This window comes from Dama dama, chromosome 4 (assembly GCF_033118175.1).
Source record: "Dama dama isolate Ldn47 chromosome 4, ASM3311817v1, whole genome shotgun sequence".
NCBI classification, from domain to species: domain Eukaryota; kingdom Metazoa; phylum Chordata; class Mammalia; order Artiodactyla; family Cervidae; genus Dama; species Dama dama.
Window position 1 is genome coordinate 52032173 of NC_083684.1, and position 22732 is coordinate 52054904.

At 42.8% G+C, this 22732-nt stretch overlaps 1 protein-coding gene across 1 annotated transcript in view; it reads left to right on the forward strand.

Annotated features, from left to right (window-relative positions):
• Positions 1 to 1649: 1649 nt before the first annotated feature.
• The window catches only part of LOC133055074 (zinc finger protein 629-like), a 43663-nt gene continuing 22580 nt past the window's right edge, over positions 1650 to 22732 (forward strand). Inside the window, exons 1-6 of the mRNA XM_061140547.1 lie at positions 1650 to 1958; positions 2756 to 2822; positions 5502 to 5558; positions 6941 to 7067; positions 7377 to 7472; positions 20823 to 22012. Coding sequence (XP_060996530.1) covers positions 5550 to 5558; positions 6941 to 7067; positions 7377 to 7472; positions 20823 to 22012 — 1422 coding nt within the window. The 5' untranslated portion in view covers positions 1650 to 1958; positions 2756 to 2822; positions 5502 to 5549. The remainder of the gene's footprint in view (positions 1959 to 2755; positions 2823 to 5501; positions 5559 to 6940; positions 7068 to 7376; positions 7473 to 20822; positions 22013 to 22732) is intronic.

Below are 22732 nucleotides of genomic sequence, written 5' to 3' on the forward strand. Positions count from 1 at the left end.
GAAACTGAAGTCACTCACTTGTGTCCAACTCTTAGAGACCCCATGGACTGCAGCCTACCAGGCTCCTCCATTCACAGGATTTTCCAGGCAAGAGTACTGGAGTGGTTGCCATTGCCTTCTCTGAGATAAGCACCTAGTCTTCCTGAAATGATTTTTTCCCCCATGTCTGGAGTCTTCTTTAATAGAGGTTATTAGCTCCTAAGCCTCACTCTCACTTCTGCTTACCAGTCCTCATTCTCTGACATGCTTTTACCTAATCTCAACAGTATTGGGAACTGCTTATGTGTATTTTGGTGTTCATGGGCTTTTCCTTTCTCTGAACTTCACCGAAACTTGAGTTTTCTGTTTTGGTCTCCATTTGTGGCTTTTAATTGATTCTAAGAGATGAAAGGGGTAGGATTCATACCTAAACTGTTGTACTGATCATACTAATGCATCCTCCCCTCCCCCCCACCACTGCCCAGGCCCACCCCCATCTGCTGGGAGAGTCAGGGATCAAACGATGGAAGACTGGAAAGGAATAAAGTATAACTCTAAATGCTGCAAAGGGAGACCGAAAGTTGTGAAAGGAAAATCATTATTCAATCAATTTTACTAATAGAGATCTGGAAAATGGAATGGGGAGACCACGGAGAAAGTATGACTTACACACTTATAAGTCAGAAAGTATGACTTATGATAGAATCTTAACTTCCAGAAACTCAAGATACTTAGAAAACCCTGACCCTAAAATAACTCCAGAGCCTGTCTACTTATCAAACTCTTCCCCTAAAATAACTCAGTGACAGCCTAGTCCTTAAAAACAAATATTTCCTTTTCTAAAGTCAAAGTCAATCATAATTCCTTCCAGACAATGTTATTTACTTTGTGGGGGTTTACCTTTGGAAGTCCTCGACTCTTTCTCTTCTGGAACACTCTTTTGGTTTTACCCAAATCTGTCTCCCAAACTGCAGTTCCTAAGACCTCCAAATAAACTTTTTTTTTTTTTTGCAGCCTTCTGTGCTTTCTTGGAAGACAAGCTGTACCCATGAAAACAAGATCCCCAAGGCATGGAAGGGTGTGGGATCCACGGCTATACAAGAAACAGAGCTATGATTTATAAAAGACAAGTCTGAAACTATGTGTCAGACACATTGGTTTGCTTTTTGCTTCTCCAAAATTCAAAACTGATAGTACCAGAACATGCACCCTAAACGGTCACTGTTGGCCAGATGAGGAAAGTGAGGTAACTCCAATTTCACCTGTGGCTTTACTCACTGGGGCCATTATCAAAGTCAACATTACCATACCCAACAAACTGCTGGACGCGCCTGATAATCCGTCCCCATCCGCCCCACTCCGGGGTCGCTCTCCTTCCCTTTCCTGCTGAGGGTTCGTATCTGAGACTCCTAAATTTCCGCTCCCAGACTAGCACAGATCACACACCACGTTAATCCGCGGAGGAAGGCAAAAATGGTGCTTTAGTCAATCTGGAATATTCTCACAGTAAGCTACAACTAGAAGAGTCTTGGGCGCCACTCTGTCCTCCACTGCAGCAAGCTCTGTGCAAAAAGACAACCGAGACAATCTTCTACTTAGGCGGGCGCCTCACCCATTCTGGTTCTAGACTACATTTCCCAGAAGTTCTTGCTGCTCTAATCTACTTTCGGCGCGAATCTAGCGACATTTTTCTATTTCTCAGGGGACATATGGCTCCATGGGATTGGCCTGGCCTTTGGAGGAAGCTTGTCTCTGGGATGTGGGGACTGTATCTGTATCTCAAGATCCTTGGCAGCAATCCCGAGAGGGGAGAAGAGGTGTAACTTGGCCCCAGGCGGTGCAGAAAATCCGAAGGCGAGGAGCCATCTTGTCCTAGCGGATCTGGCTCCGACTACATTTCCCAGAGACCCTGGCGCGTATAGGGCCGACCCGTCACTTGCCTGCGGGACCCTCGGCCTCCGGGGAAGGGGAAGTGCAAGGTGAGCAACCTGGGTCCTGGGGGCTCGACTAGGTTCCGGATGTGCATCTCTGAGGGTCTGAAGGGACAGTCCAGGCGGGTCCGAAGTCTTGGGCCTGTATGATTTGATAGGACTGGGGGAGGGGGAAGGGTGGGATCCCATGTGTGTGATTGTGACCTTATGTGACCGTGCGGCGTTGTGTGTGCGTGTGATTATATGTCCCTGTAATGGGTGTGTCATTGTGACTGACCATGCGCGCGAAACTGTGTGCAGGTGTGACTGTGGATATCCTCGCTGGGGTGTGTGACTGTGACAGTGTGCGGCTCCGACCCCGTAGTGGGACAAGTGATTGTGGGTACCCATATAACTTTGTGCTGTGTGTGTTGGGGTGGGGAGTGTAGAGAATCTGTGATTGTGCTGCTATGACTGTTATCTGAGGGCTGCCTCTGATGGTGGTTTTATGAACGTTAGCAGTACTAAGTGTACTGGATGTCTATGACTGTGTAAGGATGTGTGAATGTGATCACATAAGTTTTTGTGGCACCGTGTGTGTGGTTGGAAAGTGCCTGTAACTGTGCCAAGCTGACAGTGTGTGTGTCCCAGTGGTTGATGTGTGAGATCAGGACAGATTTTGGTCCTGAGCAGCAGACTCTTCCCCTTCTGCGACCAGGAATGCTCAGAACAGCCTCCACTCCTCTGACCTCTCTCCTTCCCTCCTTCCCATGGGTAGTAGGTGTCGGTCCAGAGTGACCTCTTATCTAATCAGTCTGAGCCACAGAAAGACCTGGCATTTCATGATTCCTTTCTCCTTCCTCCAGCTCTGTCTTTCTCAGAGAGGTCCCCTGAGGAGAAGGAAGAATGGCTGTTGACCAAGCCCAATACAAGGTGCGCTGGGGTTTCCTTTTTGTTTTATAAGTACCCTGGTGCACATATGCATGCTTTCATAAACATACCAATAGAGTTGCTAGGCCAGAAGATATGTCTGTATTTTCAAATTTTCTAGATAATGCTGGACTGATAATGGTTGTATCTGTTAAATTCTTACTAGCAGTTTATAAGCATAGTCATCCTGTATTCTAATACTTGGTCAGTTGGTGTTTTAATTTTTGATGACTCATCAGATATAATGCTACAGCATGTGGTTTTAAAAGTATAACCTACGTTATGGTGTGTTACACAGTAGTTTCACTGCCCTAAATATCCTCTGTGCTTTACCTATTCATCCCTCTTTGCTTCCTTCCTCCTAACCCCTGGCTACCATTGATCTTTCTACAGTCTCCAGAGTTTTGCCTTTTCCAGAGTGTCATATAGTTGGCAAATAGAGCTTTTCATATTGACTTCTTTCACTTAGTATATGTCTTTTCATGATTCCATAGGCCATTTTCTTTTCTTTTCTTTTTTTGGCTGAATAAAATGGCGTTGTCTAGATGTACCACAGTTTATTTAACCATTCACCTACTGAGGGACATCTTGTTTTTCTCAAGTTTTTGCAATTATGAATAAAGCTGCTATAAACATCTGTGCACAAGTTTTTGTGTGACATAATTTTTTAACTCTTTGGGATAAATATCAAGGTGCTTGCTAGATCATATGGTAAGAGTATGATTTTGTAAGAAGCTGCCAAACTGTCTTCCAAAGTGGCCATTCCGTTTTGCATTCCCACCAGCAATGTATGAGAGTTCCTGTTGTTTCACACCCTGGCCAGAATTTGGTTATCAGTGTCCTGGATTTTGGCCATTCTCATAGGTGTGTAGTGGAGGAGTCTTTTATTTAGACATTAAAATATATTTGTAAATTATAATAAATAGAGAATGTGATACTGGCAAAATAATAAACAGATCACTGAATCAAAGTAGAATCACAAATCCAAATGTATCATCTCTGATAAGGGTAGCATTTATTTTTAAATATTTATTTATTTGGCTGTGCAGGGTCTTAGTTGTTGCACTCAGGATCTCTGATCTTCATTGCAATGTGCAGGATCTTTTAGTTGTGGCAAGTGGGATCCAGTTCCCTGACCAGAGGTCACACCCTGGCCCCTTGCATTGGGAGCTCAAAGTTAGGCACTGGACTGCCAGGGAAATTCCAAGGGTAACATTTAAATCAGTATGGAAAATATATTCCATAGTCATCTATGGATGACTCTAAGGTATAAGGATGACTCTAAGGCTCATTTTTTCCCCCACATTTCAACATGTATGAAATAAGGTTATGTCTTAAATAGTTCCTCATTTCTTAGTAGCAGTAAAATAATGGTGCATGTTAAGTCGCATAGAATACTATATTATTCATATGTGATTTTGGTACATTTGGGTAAGCCCTCTCTGGGGGAAAATGAAGTAGGATTCTTAACTCATATCTTTTACTAAAGTAAAATTATAATTGATAATCTCATGCCATTGTCTTTTACCAAATAATACCAAAATAAAAATAATAATTGATTAAAGGCTTAAATGTAATGAAAGCATTACAATTGTAGAAAAAAGAAAAAATTTTTAATGTAAATATGTATGGGTAAGAAAGCTTTTACTCCAGAACTAGAAGAGTTGAAATTTTAACTTTTGTGTGGCTAAAACACATAAGCAGAAGTTTTTGGTTTTGTTTTTTTAAATATTTATTTGGCTGCACTGGGTCTTAGTTGCAGCCCTTGGAATCTTTGATCTTTCGTTGCGGCATGTGGGATCAAATGCTCCTGCACTGGGAGCTCTGAGTCTTAGCCCCTGGACCACCAGAGAAGTCCCTGGTGGTTGTTTTTTAGAAAAAAACAAAGCTAGTGCATAAAGAAAGGAGTGCCTCGGTGTGAATCTGAGCATAGTTGCATGTTGGGGGAAGTTGACCTTCTCAGGCTTGGAAAATGAGAATTGCTTAAGGAAGCTTTAGCCCTAATTGGGCTTCCCTAGTGATTGAGATGGTAAAGAATCCGCCTGCAATGCAGGAGACCCACGTTCGATCCCTGGGTTGGGAAGATCCCCTGGAGAAGGAAATGAGAAAAAAATCTCATGGACAGAAGAAACTGGTGGGCTATAGTCCATTGGGTCACAAAGAGTCGGAGCAACTGGGCAACCAACACTTTCACTTCACACTTAGTCCTAATTAGAATAAACTGTGTTCGTGGCCACAGCCTGGCCACAGGCACCATTTAGGTAAAGCTGACTTGGGGACCTGAGGGCTACAGAGGAGGGGTCCACTCAGAGCAGGTCATAGCAGCTCTGTCTCGGGTGCAGAGCAACAGCAGCACTGAGATGGGGCAAGGTCTTGCCTGGATCACTTGGCTGAGGCAGGAACCTGGGTTGCTTATATGAAGGAGAGGAATTATGAGTCTTTATTCCTTTGAATCAACTAGCTGGGATCCATCTTGCTGCAGCAAAAGCCTGGGATTTCTGGAGTTGAGGAATGAGGGGGGTTTATTCCAGACTCCCACTCACTAACTAGAGTTATATCCCGAGACCAAGGGAAATGGAAGTAATTTTGCCTGGAGAGTCCAAAAGCTGTAAGGCTAGAGTTGTCTCTAGATATTTCTTTGATTTCCCAGGCCTGCCTTCTCAGAACACTATCTTTTTTCAGGAGAACAGCCCCAAGGAGGACTGATCATCTCCTGTAATACCGAAAGCCATGGCCCAGGTAAGTTAGCTGAGGCTCTTTCTTATCTTCCTGACATTCAATTCTTTCTAAGAAAAACAAACAAAATTTTAAGGGTATGTGAGCCCAATCTCTTACTTTGTAGGTAGCCCTTCCATCTCTTTCCTTTCTTTGCAATTTTTGTTGTTGTTGTTAGAAAAGAAAAAAAAATTCATTTGTCTGCTCTTTGGATTTTGCTGATTTCTTCTCTGGGGTATCATGTAAGTGTTTCCTGGGAATTGGTATGTAGGTCTTGATCAGATTCAGTTGAGATTTTTTTGTCAGGAATATTTCCTAGGTGGTGATGTGTGATTCCCTTAGGAGGTGTATTATTTCTGGTTCTCTTTCCTTTTGTAATGTTAGCTACCAGTGAGGATTATTGTCTAGATTCATTAATTCATTAGAGGTTGCAAAATGATATTTAAATTCTGTCATTCATTTTCTATAGATTAGGTAGTATACTATGTTTAAAACATCTCATCAACTCTTTGGTCTAAAGGACCATTTGTATGGGAAAAAATGTTTGATTCTTTCCCCTTATTTACCAGTTTTTATTTTATTATTTATTTATTTATTGGCTGTGCCTGGGTCTTCGTTGCTGCTCACGGCCTTTCTCTAGTTGTGAAGAGCAGGTGCTTCTCTTGTTGTAGAGTTCAGACTCTAGAGCATGGACAGAGTAGTTAAGGTGCATGGGCTGAGTTGCTCCAAGGCATGTGGAATATTCTTGGACCAGGGGTCAAACCCAGGTCCGTTGCATTGGCAGGTGGATTTTTAACCACTAGACCACCAGGGAAGTCCTTTACCAATTTTTAAAATAATGAGTTGGTGTCTTAGAATCCTACAAAGATGACTAGTAATTTCTTATTCAATATTGTTAAGAGCTCATGGATTTAAACATTTTTGATCTAATCAGTCCATTACATTTGATCCTCAAATTACTGTCTTTGGCCAGTGGGAGGTTTTTCAAGTTGGCTCTTGAACCCTTTTAACATGATGCCAGTAGTTTTTGATAGCTCTCTTCTTTCTGAGAATGTTCAAACTCATCAGCTGCATTTGACTCAATTCTGAAATTGTCTCTTTGCCAACTTTTGTTCCTTTTATTTGAATACAATGCTTAGAGATGACAATCTAGACGCTAGGGATGTTCATTGCTACTGGGTTAATTATTGTTTCTGGGCCTTTTCTATAGACTGAGTCAGGAATTTATTTACTTTTTTTAGTATGAAATAAACTGGTAACTCTTGCATCTACTTCTAGGGTCCAAAGATACTGGTTCTCAGTGATACCAATGTAATTGCTCTTTGCTTTACCCCCAGATATAAGCACAGTAGTCTGTGAAATATTTCTTTCTGTTGCACAAATAATACATGTGTTTATTATTTCAGGGATCAGTGATGTTCACTGATGTGTCTATAGACTTCTCTCAAGAGGAGTGGGAATTCCTGAACCCTGATCAGAGGGACTTGTACAAAGATGTGATGTTGGAAAACTATAGCAATCTGGTGTCAATGGGTAAGGACATCTATACTGGTAATTTTGAGTTCTCCCCTGGAATGTCTGTTTCTTCTGCAGTGAATTTCTCAGCTACTTTTCAAGTTACCAGCTGAATTTCTGCTCCCTGTTCTCAAATAAATGGTTTGAACTGAAATAGAAAGGAAGAGTGGGAAATGGGCAGCTCCCAGTTGGCTATGGCTGAGCCTCTTCTTTGTTTGACTGTTCCCATAGTAGCATCTCTTCCTTGATCATCAAGGGACTGGGTATTACATTCGGGTCTGATTTACCCACAGCCTAACCATGTTCCATGTCTTTTCTTGTGAGCAGGACTTTACATTCCCAAACCTCAAGTTATCTCCTTATTGGAACAAGGGAAAGAGCCATGGATGATTGGCAGAGAGCTGACAAGAGGCCTGTGCTCAGGTGAGTGAGAAATGACTGGACCAAGGCAGGGCACTGTAGGTAATAACTCAGTTGATTCATGAAGAAACAGCACCCTTGAGATGTGATCTTGGAAGCTCCCATCAAAGCAGTAGGCCTGTGGGAAAAACTAACTCCTTTGAGCATGAGTTTACGAATGACCTGTTCCATTCCTTTCCTCACTTACTGCTCTTTCTGCTACTCTTTGTCCAATACCCTTCTTAATTTCACGTAGAAAGTGCCCTTCATATCCCCTGCAAAGAAAACTCTTTTACCTGTACTTTTTTTGTTTCCTATATTTGGGCTGTGCCACGTGGCATGAGGAATCTTAATCCCTGACCAGGGTTTGATCCCATGCCCCCTGCCATGGAAGCGTGTTTTCTTAACCACTGGACCTCCAGGGAAGTCCCTACCTGTATTTTAAATTTTTAATTAATTTATTTATTATTTTGGCTTTGCTGGGTCTTCACTGCTGCGTGCAGGCTTTCTCTTCTTTGTAGTGCACAGGATTCCCATTGTGTGGGTTCTTTTGTTGGGAGCATGGACTCTAGGTGCATGGGCCTCAGTAGTTGCAGCTCATGGGCTCAGTAGTTGCAATTCCTGGGCTCTGGAGCACAGGCTCGATGGTGATGGAGCATGGCACGGCCTTAGTTGTCCCTCAACATGTAGGATCTTCCTGGACCCGTGATTGAACCCATGTCCCCTATTTTGGCAGGTGGATTCTTAACTGCTGGACCGTCAGGGAAGTTCTTCTACCTATATTTTAGATTCAGTTCCTTGCTAGGTTTTCTTCCTCTTAGACTCAACTAAATGTTTTCTGTTACCATTCCCAAAATAGTATACCTGTGTGTGTGTGTGCACGTTTGTGCATGTCTGCACGTACCTGCCCCAGCTCCAAGTCCTAGTCTTCATTATAGCTGCCCACCAATGACTGATTTTTTTTTTTTTGTTTGTTGTGCATTTTTCCTTTATCCATTATTTTTTATTTCCTAATTTGTGCAAAGGAGTCTGCCATGTGATGCATTTTTCTAATTGTGTCAACTGTTAAAAACTTGGGGTCAAAAAGTAGTGCTAAACAAATGAACCTCTCTACAAAACAGAAATGGACCCACAAGATATAGAAAACAGACTCGTGGTTGCCAAGAGGTAGGAAGGTGGGGGAGGGAAGGACTGGGAATTTGGGATTACCAGCTGTAAACCGTTAATATTACATATAGGATAGATAAACAACAAGGTCCTTCTGTATAGCACAGGGAATATAGTCCTTATCCTGTGATAAACCATAGTGGGAAAGAAAATCTATGGGAAATCTGATGGAAAAGAAACAATGTATGTATGTAATTGAGTCACTTGGCTGTATAGCAGAGATCGGCACAACATTGTAAGTCAACTCTACTTCAAAAAAAAAAAAACATTAAACTTTTTAAAAAGTAGTGATAAAATATATCCATAAAATAACTTTCACAAAGTAGTGCCTGGTAAAAGAATCAGACGGTGGGGAGCTTAGCAGAAAGTCAGGAGCTAAATATTCAGAAATAGATTTAATCTATACTGAAATAGCAGTTGGAGCCTTGCAAGTGATTACAGTCACTGTCTAAAGAGACGATGCTGGGAAAAACAAAAAGGTCTTTGCCTAAATTGGGAATGAACGGGGCAGAGAAGAAGAGATTCGGTATAAAGTAGGCAAACCAAAAGAATACTTACATAATAGTTCTATATACTAAGCTTTGGTTCAGATGCTGTGATTATAATATTGAACAAAGCATTTAAAATTCTGCTGTCCTGGAGCTTATATTCTAGGGGATGCGAGAGAAAAAGTATATATCATATATATATGTATATGTCAGATGATAAATGCTATGAAGGAAGGTAGAGAAGGACTTTTTAGAATTATTATTTTTCTTTAATAAATCTCTTTCTTACTTTCATGTGTTTATTTGGCTGTGCTGGGTCTTAGTCGCAGTACATGGGATCTTCGATCTTTGTTGTGGCATCTTCTGGTTGTGGTGTGGAAACTCTTAGTTGCAGCATGTGGGATCTAGTTCCCTGACTGGGCCCCCTGCATTGGGAGCATAGAGTCTTAGCCACAGAACCACCAGGAAAGTCCTGAAAGGTCCTTCTGATGAGGAAGGAAGTGAGGGAACAAATAACGTAGATGTCTGGTAGAAGAGATTCAGGCAAAAGTCAGGAAGAACGAAGTTCCTGAGTTAGGAGCTTTTTGGCTCCTCTCTTTGTGATTGGAACAGAATGAGCCAAGAGGGAATTATGTGAAAGGAGATAAGCAAGGTAGCAGGATGCATGTGTGTTTGTGTGCTCGCTGCTAGTGGGAGGGAGGGTGTATCTGCGGATAACTTGAGGTCTTATAGGCCTTGGTATGGGCTTTGAATTCTATTTTGTGCTCAGTCGTTCAGTCATGTCTGACTCTGCAACACTCTCGACTGCCTGCCAGGCTCCTCTGGGATGTAAAGCCATTCCATTCTGAGTGAGGTGATTTGAACAGAGGAGTGACTTCATGTTTTTAAAGGATCCCTCTAACTCAGTGGTTGATAATTTTGGATTCCTTTGGATAGAATTGTGGGAACTCATGAACTTGGATGAAAAGAAAAAAAAATGCATCTTTATATCTAGTAATCTGTAATTGAAATTTAGCATGTCTTCCTGTTATTATGTATGCAGCAAACCATGATAGTGTTAGTAGTTTCTGTGACTTTGACATGAATGGAAATCACAGATATTTTCGTATCATTTTCCTGTTATTGTAGACATACTGAAATATCATTTGTGGTCATCACTATTTCAGAATTATAGGCTCACTGCTAGGACTTACTATTTAATTTTACTTATTTATTTATGGCTGTGCTGGGTCTTCATTACTGCTTTCTTTAGTTGTGGTGAGTGGGGGCTACTCGCTAACTGTGGTGAGCAGGATTCTCTTTGCGGTGGTTTCTCTTGTTACAGAGCATGAGTTTTAGGGTGCACCAGCTTCAGTAGTTGTGGCACACAGGCTTAGTTGCTCCTTGGCTTTTGGGATCTTCCCAGACCAGGGATAGAACTCATGTTCCCTGCATTGGCAGGCAGATTCTTAACCACTAGACCACCAGGGAAGTCTGGTCTTAGACATGTTCATAGAGAAGAAAACTCCAGGCAAAGGGGAGAACCCCTGTGCAGGCCCTTCTGAGAGGGGAAGGGTTGATGTGTTTGAAGAATGGAAAGAAGTCAGTGTTGTCGCCCCCAGGAGCAAGCAAAAGCAGAGTGTGAGTTGAGATTGGACAGACAAGTAGGAACTACATTATTCAGTCTTTGCTGGATTTTGAGCAGTGGAAGCCTGGGCCAAATGTCATTTTGGTGCTTGAATAGGTTAGAGAGTATGAGAACTTGGTGGGGATCTGGGTTAGGAGTCTACTTGAGTGGTCTGAGTTAGAGACTACTCTGAGTTAAACTCTTTCTGGTTTGAAAGAGGGCATTGGCAGTGGTGATAAAAAAAATTACTGAGGAGGTTAACTGGATGAAAGTTGCTGAAAGATCCTATGAAGGTAGGAGGAAAGAATATACTGAAATGAATTCCCTGTTTCTGGCTTGAGATACTCTAATCGAGTCTATTTTGATGTCTTCAAACTGTTCAGTTTGCCTAAAATATCCATCAGCTGTCATATACTGAACACTTTATTCAACAACATTTACTATACTTTTCCTCATCCTCGTAGTAATCACAAATTAAGGATTAGCTCCCTTTTACAGATGAAGAAATGGGGACTAGAAAGGTTAAATAATTGCCTTGGAACCTGTTGTGAGTAACTGTCAGTTTGGGGACTCAGCTCTCATGAGTCTGCTTCTGACTCCTGTCATCCTTCCCTGGCAGTATCTTGCACTGTGTCTTATTATTATTTATAATCCTCATGTGAAACTCTTGAGAATTTTTTTTAAATTGAAGTATAGATGATTTACAATGTTGTGTTCATTTCTGGTATACAGCAAAGTGATTCAGTTATACATATATGTATGTATATATACACAGATTTTTTTCAGATTCATTTTCATTATGGTTTATTGTAAGATATTAAATATAGTTCCCTGTGCTATATGGTGGGAACTTGTTTATTTTATATATAATAGTGTGTATCTGCTATTCCCCAAATCCTAATTTATCTCTCTGACTTTTTCCCCTTTGACTTTTCCCCTATGGTAACCATAAGTTTGTTTTCTAGATATATGAGTCTTTCTGTTTTGTAAATAACTTCATTTGTATAATTTTTTTTTTAGATTCCACATACAAATGATATCATAACAGTATTTGTCTTTCTCTGTGTGATTTTCTTAGTATGATAATATCTAGTCTATCCATGTTGTTGCAGATGGCATCATTTCTTTTTATGGTTGAGTAATATTCCAGTGTGTGTGGGTGTGTATGTGTGTATATCACCTTTATCCATTCATCTGTCTGTGGCTGTTTAGGTTGCTTCCATGTCTTGGCTGTTGTAAATAGTACTGCTGTGAACATTGGGATGTATGTATCTTTTTGAATTATGGTTTTCATCTTTTCTTAATGTATGCTTAGGAGTGAGATTGTTGGATCATACGGTATTAATAACTCTATTTTTAGTTCTTTAAGGAACTACCATACTATTCTCCATAGTGACAGCACCAATTTATATTCCCACCAATAGTGTATAAGGATTTTTTTTTTCCATACCCTCTCTAGCATTTATTATTTGTAAATTTTTGGATGATGGCCATTCTGACAGGTGTGAGGTGGTATCTTATTGTGGTTTTGATTTGCATTTCCCTGGTGATTAGGTTGAGCACCTTTTCATATATCTATTGGCCATCTGAATGTCTTCTTTGGAGAAATATCTATTTAGATTTGCCCATTGTTTGATTGGTTTTTTGTTTGTTTGATATTGAGCTGTATGAACTATTTGTATATTTTAGAAATAAGCCATTTTCAGTTGCATCATTTGCAAATATTTTCTCCTATTCTGTAGGTTGTCTTTTCATTTTGTTATTGTTTGTTGTGCTGTTGCACTGTGTCTTTTTTCTCTCTGTATGCCTTAAACTTCAGTGGCCTCCCCTCCCAGTCACTGTGGTGGTATTAGTACATGAGCAAATCTCTCTCTTGTCCCAGGATCAGCATCACAAAATTCTAAGGCAAACAGTATTTTCACTGAATCTCCAGCACATAACATTTTCTGAGTCTTCCCTATCTGCTACTCACATCAAATTAGTTCAGTACCTTAGACTTTGGGCTTCCCCAGTCCACAGTGGTAAAGAATCCACTTGCCAATGCCGGTGTATTCAGGAGACACAGGTTAGATCTCTGGGTCATGAAGATCCCCTGGATGAGGGAATGGCAACCCACTCCAGCATTCTTGCCTGGGAAATCCCATGGACAGAGGAGCCTGGTGGGCTACAGCCCATGGGATCAAAAAGAGTTGGACACATCTGAGTGACTGAGCATACATTCACTTTAGACTTATCTCAGGCTAGTCCCCCATGTGGCTAACTCTCTGATCACTTTCAATATGTCCTCACATCCAATATGTCCTTTATTATGGACCTTATTCTTCTTTATCCCCAGCTGGGTAAACTGCAGTTTACTTCTGACTCCCAACAACCCAGAGTCAGCCTAAACCCCACAGGTTAATAGCCAGCCTTCCACAAGACTGCTCCCACTCCTGACCCCAGCTGCGAGTCCCACCCAAACTTCTGACCAACTGACTATAAATTCAGGTATTTCCATGCCCCCCTGCAGGCTCAATAATTTGGTAAAACAATTCAGAAGACTCAGGGAAGTGCTATACTTACAATTGGAGTTTTACTATAAAGGATATCAGATGAGTTGGTAGGCTTTGGATGCAGAGGTTCCACACCCTCTCCCTGTGAAGCACCAACCAGAAAGCTCCACTGAACTTTGGTGTTGAGTTTTTATTGTGTTATAGCCACGCTTTCCGGGAAACAGACTCACTCAGAAGGACAATGCAGATAGTGGAGTGCAGTTTATTACGCCGGCGGGCCCAAGGCAGAGTCTCCTCTTAGCCAAGGACCCCGTCCAGCATTTGTGAAAATCTTTTATACCCCATGCGTACGTGTCCTAACCCACCACCTACCCCATGTGTACGTGTCCAAACAGTCAATAGTCAATAAGCCCGCAGTTACATTCCAACTAGTTAATAATCGATAAGCCTGTGATTACATCCTGATAGATACGAAAAAAAGTTTATGACCTGTCCGGAGATAGGGGTGATTACGGTATGCTTCCTCTTAGGCAATGAGTAGCCTGGATGTGATCTTCAAGATTCCCCTGTCTGGAGGGGGTCTTATCCTTCCATTGTCGTCCCCACAGGCACTAAGCAGAGAGTTCAGAGTCCGCTGGAGAGGCAGCCGAGCACGGCCAGCACGGACAGGCCTGAGATGGAGTCCAGGCCCTATGAATTCCTTCTTCATTCCCCCCTCTTGATGCTCTTAGTTTCCATAACGAGCATCACTCATTGAGATATATTGTACCTTAGCCCACCTGTCACCCACATGAGAGAATGCTATCAACCTCTGGGTTACAAAATTCACAAGACATTGTAGGAAGCAGGGCCCACAGAGCAGTATGATTAAGATTACTATAACAACAGATACCATGGTTTTCCACCAGTCTCCCTTTACCCAGGAGAGAACTGAAGTCCGAAAGGGAATATTTTCATTAGACATGGCTTTCGCTTGATTTTGCATATCCTTCAAGGCAGTAGATATATTTCCAGACAGGTCAGGGATGTACACACAACATTCGACTTTAATTACGGCGCAAGTCCCTCCTTGGGCTGCTGTGAGTATGTCTAATGCCATCCTATTTTGAATTACTGCCTTCCTCATCTGAATTTGTTCTTCATTCAAAGCTTGAATGGCTTTTGTACTGTCTAAGAGGGCCTGTTTAGTGAAATTAGTTAAGGCCTCTACCTTAACCATGATATCTGTTGTTCCTACAGAGGGTACAAACAAGGCAGCAAGATAGTCATACCATTGGAACACGGATCGTGTCCATCTTGCATGCAGATAAGGCAGGTTTACTGGAGGCTGGTGTAGGCCAGGCTTAATACTGCCATGGGCGAAAGCAAATCCTAATGTGCAACGCCCCACCCAGCCAACTGGTAACCATGGCCATAAGTTAAGCCCACAGAGCAACTGGGTCCCATTGGGGACTACCCAGCGGATTCCAGGATTATATTTCCAGTTGGAACCGGGCCACTGAACAGACTGATTGGGGTGATAGGTAACTTCCAAGATTTGTTTACATTGTTCAGGGGGCAAATAACCCATATATTTTAATTCTTCTGGGTCTAGGGGGTGGTCTCCAAATCCAACTTTCTGTTCTTTTTGTTCCCAGCAAATAGTAGCAGGGGTAATCAACTGTCCTTTCTCAGGAGTCATCCAGAAATATTCATCCCAGACCTGGTAGTATTGCTCAAGGTACCGGGAGGCCTGTCCCCCTTTTGTTAAGGGAGCCCTTTTCCTCTTTAATTTTCATATATGAGATATAAGCCTTTGTTATCTCCATAAGGCTGGTGTTCATGTTAAATGTAACCCTATGTCCCTGGCCCATTGGTAGCTTCTTCTTACACCAGGAGAGCAAAGAAAGGTTATGGTTGGTGAGAGAGAGAAAAGTTCCTTTCTGTTGCTCTAAGAAGGAACACAGTGGTATAAAGTCCCCATAATGGAGTGGCTATACCCACCAGGGGAGTCTGTCCATTACTGACAGGGGCATGGCCCCACATACCCAACAGTTGGAGGAGTTGTGGAAGTTCGTGTAAGAATGTGCCCACGAGATGAAGACGTTGTCCTGTGCAGGAACACTGGTCAGGTTCAGAATTGAGTTGATGAGGCCGAGCGGCAGGAGTCATTTACCCAGCTCCATCCTGTAGAGGGCTCGTCCGGGATCTCGTTCTCTTCTTCCTCTTCAGAATGATCTTGGTTCCCCGTGGGTCGGTGGGGTCCTTCTGGGTGGTCCACTCAGCGTCTTCCGGGTCAGTGTTGTATGCCTTCTTCGCTCTGGTGTGATGGATCCAAGGGGCAATGCCTGCAACTTTAACTGCAGTAGGGGTAGTTAGAATAACATAAGGGCCCTTTCACCAAAGGGTTAGCAAATCATGTTCCCAATCTTTGACCCATACTTGGTCACCAAGTGTAAACTCATGAATCTGTTCCCCAAGGGGGAACGGCACCCTTTCTTGTACAAACTTAGTTACCCGACTTATTACCTTACCCAGTTCCATCTGCTGTGAAATCCTATCCCCCCTTACCTGAGGCAAATTTGTTGACACCTGTTTTATTATGGGAGGAGGCCTCCCATACACAATTTCGTATGGAGAATAGCCTTGGGACTGTGGGGTCATCCTGAGTCTGAGCAGAGCCATCGGAAGCAAGTCCACTCAGGAGCAGTCAGTCTCTATGATCCACTTGGAGAGTCTCTTTAAGTGTCCAGTTGGTTCATTCCACCATCTCAGAACTCTGGGCCTATATGCAGTGTGCAGTTTCCATTTGATGTTTAAAGTTTTGCTTACTTGTTGTACTAAGTCAGCTGCAAAAGCCGGGCCATTGCCTGATCCAATGCTGGTAGGAAATCCAAATCTGGGAACCATTTCCCTAAGCAGGCACCGGGCTACTTCTGATGCTCTTTCAGTCCAGGTAGGAAAAGCTTTTACCTATCTCAAGAATGCACATATCATGACCAGCAGGTAATGGTAGTGTTGGTGAGGTTTCATTTCAGTGAAGTCCACTCCCAGGTGTTCAAGGGGCAGTGTGCCTTTCAGCTGAATACCCAGAGGATTTTGTCTGAATACCCGAGAGGCAGCATTAACCTGAGAGCAGGTAGCATGGCCTAGGTGGGTCGCTTGGTGTGTTTGGCTTACCAGAGTGTGTGCCAGCTCCTCCGGTACCAATAATTTGTCACTTGACAATTCCCACCATCTCTTTTCAGTCTTGATGGCCCCTTCTGCTCTGGCTAACCCAACAGCTGTTGTCCTTGTTTTATCAGGCTAGTGCCATCAGTATATAGGACCCAATTAGGGTCTGGAACCTTGAGCCCTTCTTTAAAACAAACCCCAGATACCTTACCTCCTCTTTGTAGATTGTGCCTTCTTTTTCAACACCCGGTAACCTGCTTCCATCAACAGCTGGAGCAGTGCATTTGTCCCTTTCCAGCATTTTTCCTTGGTCTCAGGCAGCCAGCAGCAGGTCATCCCCGTATTGTAGGAGCTGATATCCATACTCTTCTGGATGGAATGAGTCCAGATCAGAAGCCAAGGCTTCCCCAAAGATGGCTGTGGAGTTAGCCTTTGTTATCTGGTGCTCCCGACTGGATCTTCCCATTCAAAGCCAATGATGGGCTGTGATGCTGGGGTGAGGTGTATGCAGAAGAAGGCATCCTTGAGATCTAGGCAAGGGTAAACTTTAGTCCTTGGCGGGACGAGGCTAAGCAAGGTATAGGGGTTTGGAACAGTGGGGTGTAAAGTCACAGTAGCCTGGTTGACTAGCCTGAGATCTTGTACAGGCCTATAGTCCTGTCCTCCTTCCCTGTTGACTGGCAGGATTGGCGTATTCCAAGCCGACTGGCACTCTACTAGAATGCCTGTTTGTTTCAATCTATTGATGTGGAGCAATATGCCGGTTCAGGCTCCATCCATAGTGGGTACCGCCCTCTAACCGGGATGGTACCTGGTTTGAGTTCCATTATCACTGGGGCGTGATGTTCAGCCAGCCTGGGGGGAGGGGGGGTTGTCTTCCACCCAGACCTCAGGGAATAATTGAGTTAGCTCTCTCATGCTCTTCCGGCCCACCCGGTTCTGCCTTCAGAGGCTCATGCAACCTCCACTCATCTTGGGGTGGTATTGAGAGAGAGGGCAAATAAGTCATAGAGTCCGTCCAGAAGGTGGGCCTCTCCTCAGGGGAGAAAGTCACCTGTGCTCCTAGTTTGGAGAGCAAGTCTCCTCCCAACAGGGGTACTGGGCACTCAGGAATGCCACTTGGTGCCCCCCCCCATCTGACATTTTCTGGGCTGGCAAAACGATTTAATCATCTCTTCTTCCGATACCCCAGTTACATCGGTAGTCTTTTTGGACAGAGGTGCCACAGGTTTTGTTACTACCGACAGTTCTGCTCCTGTATCCGCCATGAAGTCAATGTTTTGGTCCCCCACTTTTAAGGTCACCGTGGGCTCTCAGGGACCTGATATCTTAGCCCTAGCAGCCCTAGTTAATTTCCAAGTCAGCAAGCTCCACAACTGCGGGAGCTTCCTCTTCCTTCCTTGCCTTAGGGCATTCATTCTTCCAGTGGCCAAAAGCTCAGCACCGGCCACACTGGTTTGGCTGTAAGGCCCAGGGCCTCCCTTGGGACCGGCTGAAGGACTGTCCTGTCCCTGGGGCAGATGAGGTTTTCTGGAGGGCCCAAGTCAGACTTTCCCAGAGCAGCAGCTTGCACTGTAAGGCTCTTGTCTGTTCTCTTTCGTTCCCTCCAGCTCTCTGGCAGAGCGCGGTCTCTGCTTAATTCCAACGTCTCCCTCCCCCTCTTGTCCGTACTCCCCGGGAGAGGCGGGTATAGCTTGGATCGGAGCCTGCCCAAACAGCGGCTCTACGAACTCCGGGAAAGCTGGCGGAGGAGTAGCGGCTGTTGCAGAAACTTCACCTGGCCCTGGATTGGGCATTAAGGAGGCCTCCGGTCCTGGTGAAGCACTGGGAGGCAGGCGTGTCATTATCCAGCATGGGGGAGGGGTCAGGTCATCCCTGTCCAAATCCTGTAGAATTTCCTTTTTTATCATCAGTCAATTTTTGTGCCCTTAATATTTTTCCCTTTCCCTTCTGGGTACAGAACCTTGTCCAAGTAGGAGGGTCTCAAGCTAACCCTAGCCATGAGTCAATAGATGGATATTGATGCAGGTGTCCTGGCTCTCCTGTGACTACTGTATAGATTGCTTCCACTATTTTTAAGTTCACAGTGTTTTCTGGTGGCCATCCTGCTCCCATAGGGGGCCATTCGACCTCACAGAGTCTGTGGAGGCAGTTAGGCTTCATCTTCACCCCATAGTCTCCTCCTAATCCCTTCTTTAAATTTTTAATCATGCACTCCGATATAGTTGCCTTAGATTCACTTTCCCCCATCTTGCTTACCTTCTCAGATCTTCTTCTACTTTTTCTTTTCGTTCTGTCTACGAAGTTCTCAGTACCCTATGTACTTCTGATATTTCCACTCAGTGACACTTAAATTGCCATTCTGCCTCCTTCCTAATTGGGGTGAGAAGAGCCTTACCTGCCATATCCCAGAGGGAGAAGGGGGATCAGCGTGTCTTCACCTGCTGGTCAGCACAGCTGAACCGGAACATCACATGGTCCGAGACTGTTTCTCCCTTAGAGTCCATTCTGCCTTGGTGGACTTGATCAGGTGCAGATAAAAACACAGATGGGTTAAATATCTCATGTCCCAGGCCATCTCTGGAAAAGCCAATTCATACTCACTTCTGTTTCCCCCTCCTTCTAGCCTAACAATTCCCAGGGGGGGTCAGGAATTTCACAGCAGAGAGGACACCTCCTGGGGGAGGGCAGAATACGAGCATACAAGGACCAGTTTCCTATCCTAAAAATCCCCTGGTGATCGCTTGGTAATAATTTTCCCCAAGACGGCGTGGACACACCTCCTAAATGTCCTTCACAAATTTCCTTCCTAAACCCTAGCACGCTCGTCGACCTGTGTACCAAGCAATCGCCACCTATCTAGTCCAGGCTCCTGTGGGTCCCCGCTCCTTCTAGTCCCTCCCAGGGGGGTGATCAGGCCCCCTCTTCCACCCTGCCGGGTGGGTTCCTCCTCACCTGAGCGCTCAGTTCCCCTGCTGCCGTCCACTACCTGCTGATGTGAAAGGTCCGGGTGTTGAGAAGCAGAATCCTTCCAGAGGGGCGAGGCGCCTTCCCCCCTCTAGGAGATTCAAGCCACAAAGCCTCGGGGTGGCCTCAAATGAGACCTGTCTCCTCAAAGTGAAGAGTTTCCCGGCCCATGCACCAAATGTTATAGCCATGCTTTCCGGGAAACAGACTCATTCAGAAGGACAATGCAGATAGTGGAGTGCAGTTTATTACCGGCGGGCCCAAGGCAGAGTCTCCTCTTAGCCAAGGACCCCGTCCAGCATTTGTGAAAATCTTTTATACCCCATGCGTACGTGTCTAAACCCACCACCTACCCCATGCGTACGTGTCCTAACCCACCACCTACCCCATGTGTACGTGTCCAAACAGTCAATAGTCAATAAGCCCGCAGTTACATTCCAACTAGTTAATAATCGATAAGCCTGTGATTACATCCTGATAGATACGAAAAAAAGTTTATGACCTGTCCGGAGACAGGGGTGATTACGGTATGCTTCCTCTTAGGCAATGAGTAGCCTGGATGTGATCTTCAAGATTCCCCTGTCTGGAGGGGGTCTTATCCTTCCATTGTCGTCCCCACAGGCACTAAGCAGAGAGTTCAGAGTCCGCTGGAGAGGCAGCCGAGCACGGCCAGCACGGACAGGCCTGAGATGGAGTCCAGGCTCTATGAATTCCTTCTTCAATTGGAGCTTAATTACATAATTATATTTAAGCATAATTAATTGGCATAATTGATTAGGGCATCAGCCACTCAGTCTCTGGCCTCCCTGTCTTTCCCAGGGGTCAAGTAGCTGAAAATCCCAGCCCTCTCATCATATGTTGGGTCTTTCTAGTGAACAGTCCCCATCCTAAATCTGGGGACCCACCATGAGTCACCTCATTAGCACAGTGAAAACACTGCTATCTCTCAGTAAATTCAAAGGGTTTTTGAAGCTCTTTGTTATGAACTAGGGACAAAAATCAAATTTGTACTTTATTATACCAGAGAGCCCAAGAATCTTTCCTTTTATTTGTAAAAATCTATGCTTTTTATTCCTCTTAGGAGACCTTTAATGGATGTTAAAAAAAATAGCCACTTTGTATAATACGTATCGTATGATGATATACTTTGTTTCTTACGTATACTTATAAGCTCATATAGATGTATATACTACTAGTCATCTTTTATGCCGAAGCATTATATATTTATCAACTTTTCCAAATGACTCTGGTCCACATCAATATTTGAGAATCATTGTGGTTTTCTATTTCCATAGATTCTGCCTGCCGCTTCCTGTTTTACATCTCATTAATTTTTGTGTATTTCATGTCCATTTTTCAGATGCAACAGATATACTTGAGAATTCTATGTCATTTACTACCACATAATTGTTTTTACTTTAATTTTTCCATTTCTCTTATAGAAGTCTACCTTTTCACAAATGAGGTGGGAGAAGAATATTTACCTTTTATTTTCTTTCAGCTCTGGAATCAATGTGTGAAACCAAGTTATTATCACTAAAGAAGGAAGTTTACGAAATAGAATCATGCCAGAGGGAAATGATGGGACTTAGAAAACAAGGCTTTGAATATTCCAGTTTCAGAGATGTTTTGGAATATAGAAGTCACTTTGAAAAACAACTGGGACATCAAAATGGGCATTTCGGCCAAGAAATACTCACTCATGAGTACATGCCCTCATTTATTCAACAGACATTCTTTACTTTACATCAAATTAACAATGAAGAGAAACCCTATGAATGTAAGAAATGTGGAAAGGTCTTTAGTCAGAATTCACAATTTCTTCAACATCAGAGAATTCATATTGGCGAAAAATCTTACGAATGTAAAGAGTGTGGGAAATTCTTTAGCTGTGGCTCACATGTTACTCGACATCTGAAAATTCATACAGGTGAAAAACCCTTTGAATGTAAAGAATGTGGAAAGGCCTTCAGCTGTAGCTCATACCTTTCTCAGCATCAGAGAATTCATACGGGTAAGAAACCCTATGAATGTAAGGAATGTGGGAAGGCCTTTAGTTATTGCTCAAATCTTATTGACCATCAGAGAATTCACACTGGTGAAAAACCCTACGAATGTAAAGTGTGTAGAAAAGCCTTTACTAAGAGCTCACAACTTTTTCAGCATGTGAGAATTCATACAGGTGAGAAACCCTATGAATGCAAGGAATGTGGCAAAGCTTTTACTCAGAGCTCAAAGCTTGTACAACATCAGAGAATTCATACAGGTGAGAAACCATATGAGTGCAAAGAATGTGGCAAGGCCTTTAGTAGTGGCTCAGCTCTTACTAATCATCAGAGAATTCACACAGGAGAGAAACCCTATGATTGTAAGGAATGTGGGAAGGCTTTTACTCAGAGCTCACAACTTCGTCAACATCAGAGAATTCATGCTGGTGAGAAACCTTTTGAATGTCTTGAATGTGGGAAGGCCTTTACTCAGAACTCACAGCTTTTTCAACATCAAAGAATTCATACAGATGAAAAACCATATGAATGTAATGAATGTGGAAAGGCCTTTAATAAATGCTCCAACCTTACCCGACATCTCAGAATTCATACTGGTGAAAAGCCCTATAACTGTAAGGAATGTGGAAAGGCATTTAGCAGTGGCTCAGATCTCATTCGTCATCAGGGAATTCATACTGATGAATAATAAAAGTTAAAGCTCTTCTCACCTTCCTGATCTTTTAAACAAAGAGAAAATTAAGATTTGATAGTTACCCTCTTTCACTATTTTTTGTTTATTTTATAGAAAATAAATACATTTAAAAAATATATTTCTTAAAATATATAAAAATATATTTCTTAAAATATATTTAATCCAAATATATTTTACTCTAAGTTAGGAATTTGGATTCTAAATTGATATTTGCTTGTCTCCACCCCTCTCCTCCTCCACTCCATCTTGTATTAATGTCACTTCAACAGTTTTATCCTTTCCTACTGTTTTGTTCTACCTTCTTGGTGATATATTGTATTATTGTTTATATTTGCTTGAGTCTCAAGGCTATTCTCTGATCTATATGTTTGTGCTTACACCAGTATCACACTGTTTAAACTGTGTGACTTTGTATTTTTTAATTCCTTGTAGAATTAATTATAATCTTGTTCTTGAAGTAAGTTTTAGTCCTTTTGTTTCATTTCATACATTTATATTTTCTTACTAGAAAACAATATCAGAAAACTAGAACCTAAAAAAGCCAGGATTAATTGTAATCATGCCATCTATATATAGATAATAACTCTCAATTGGTAGAGCAAATCCTACCAGACTTTGTTTTTAAAGAAAATGTAGTCATGGTACACATGTTGTACCTTTACCTGCTTTTATAATATAGTCAAAAATATGATTGCTATTTCAGTATATAGA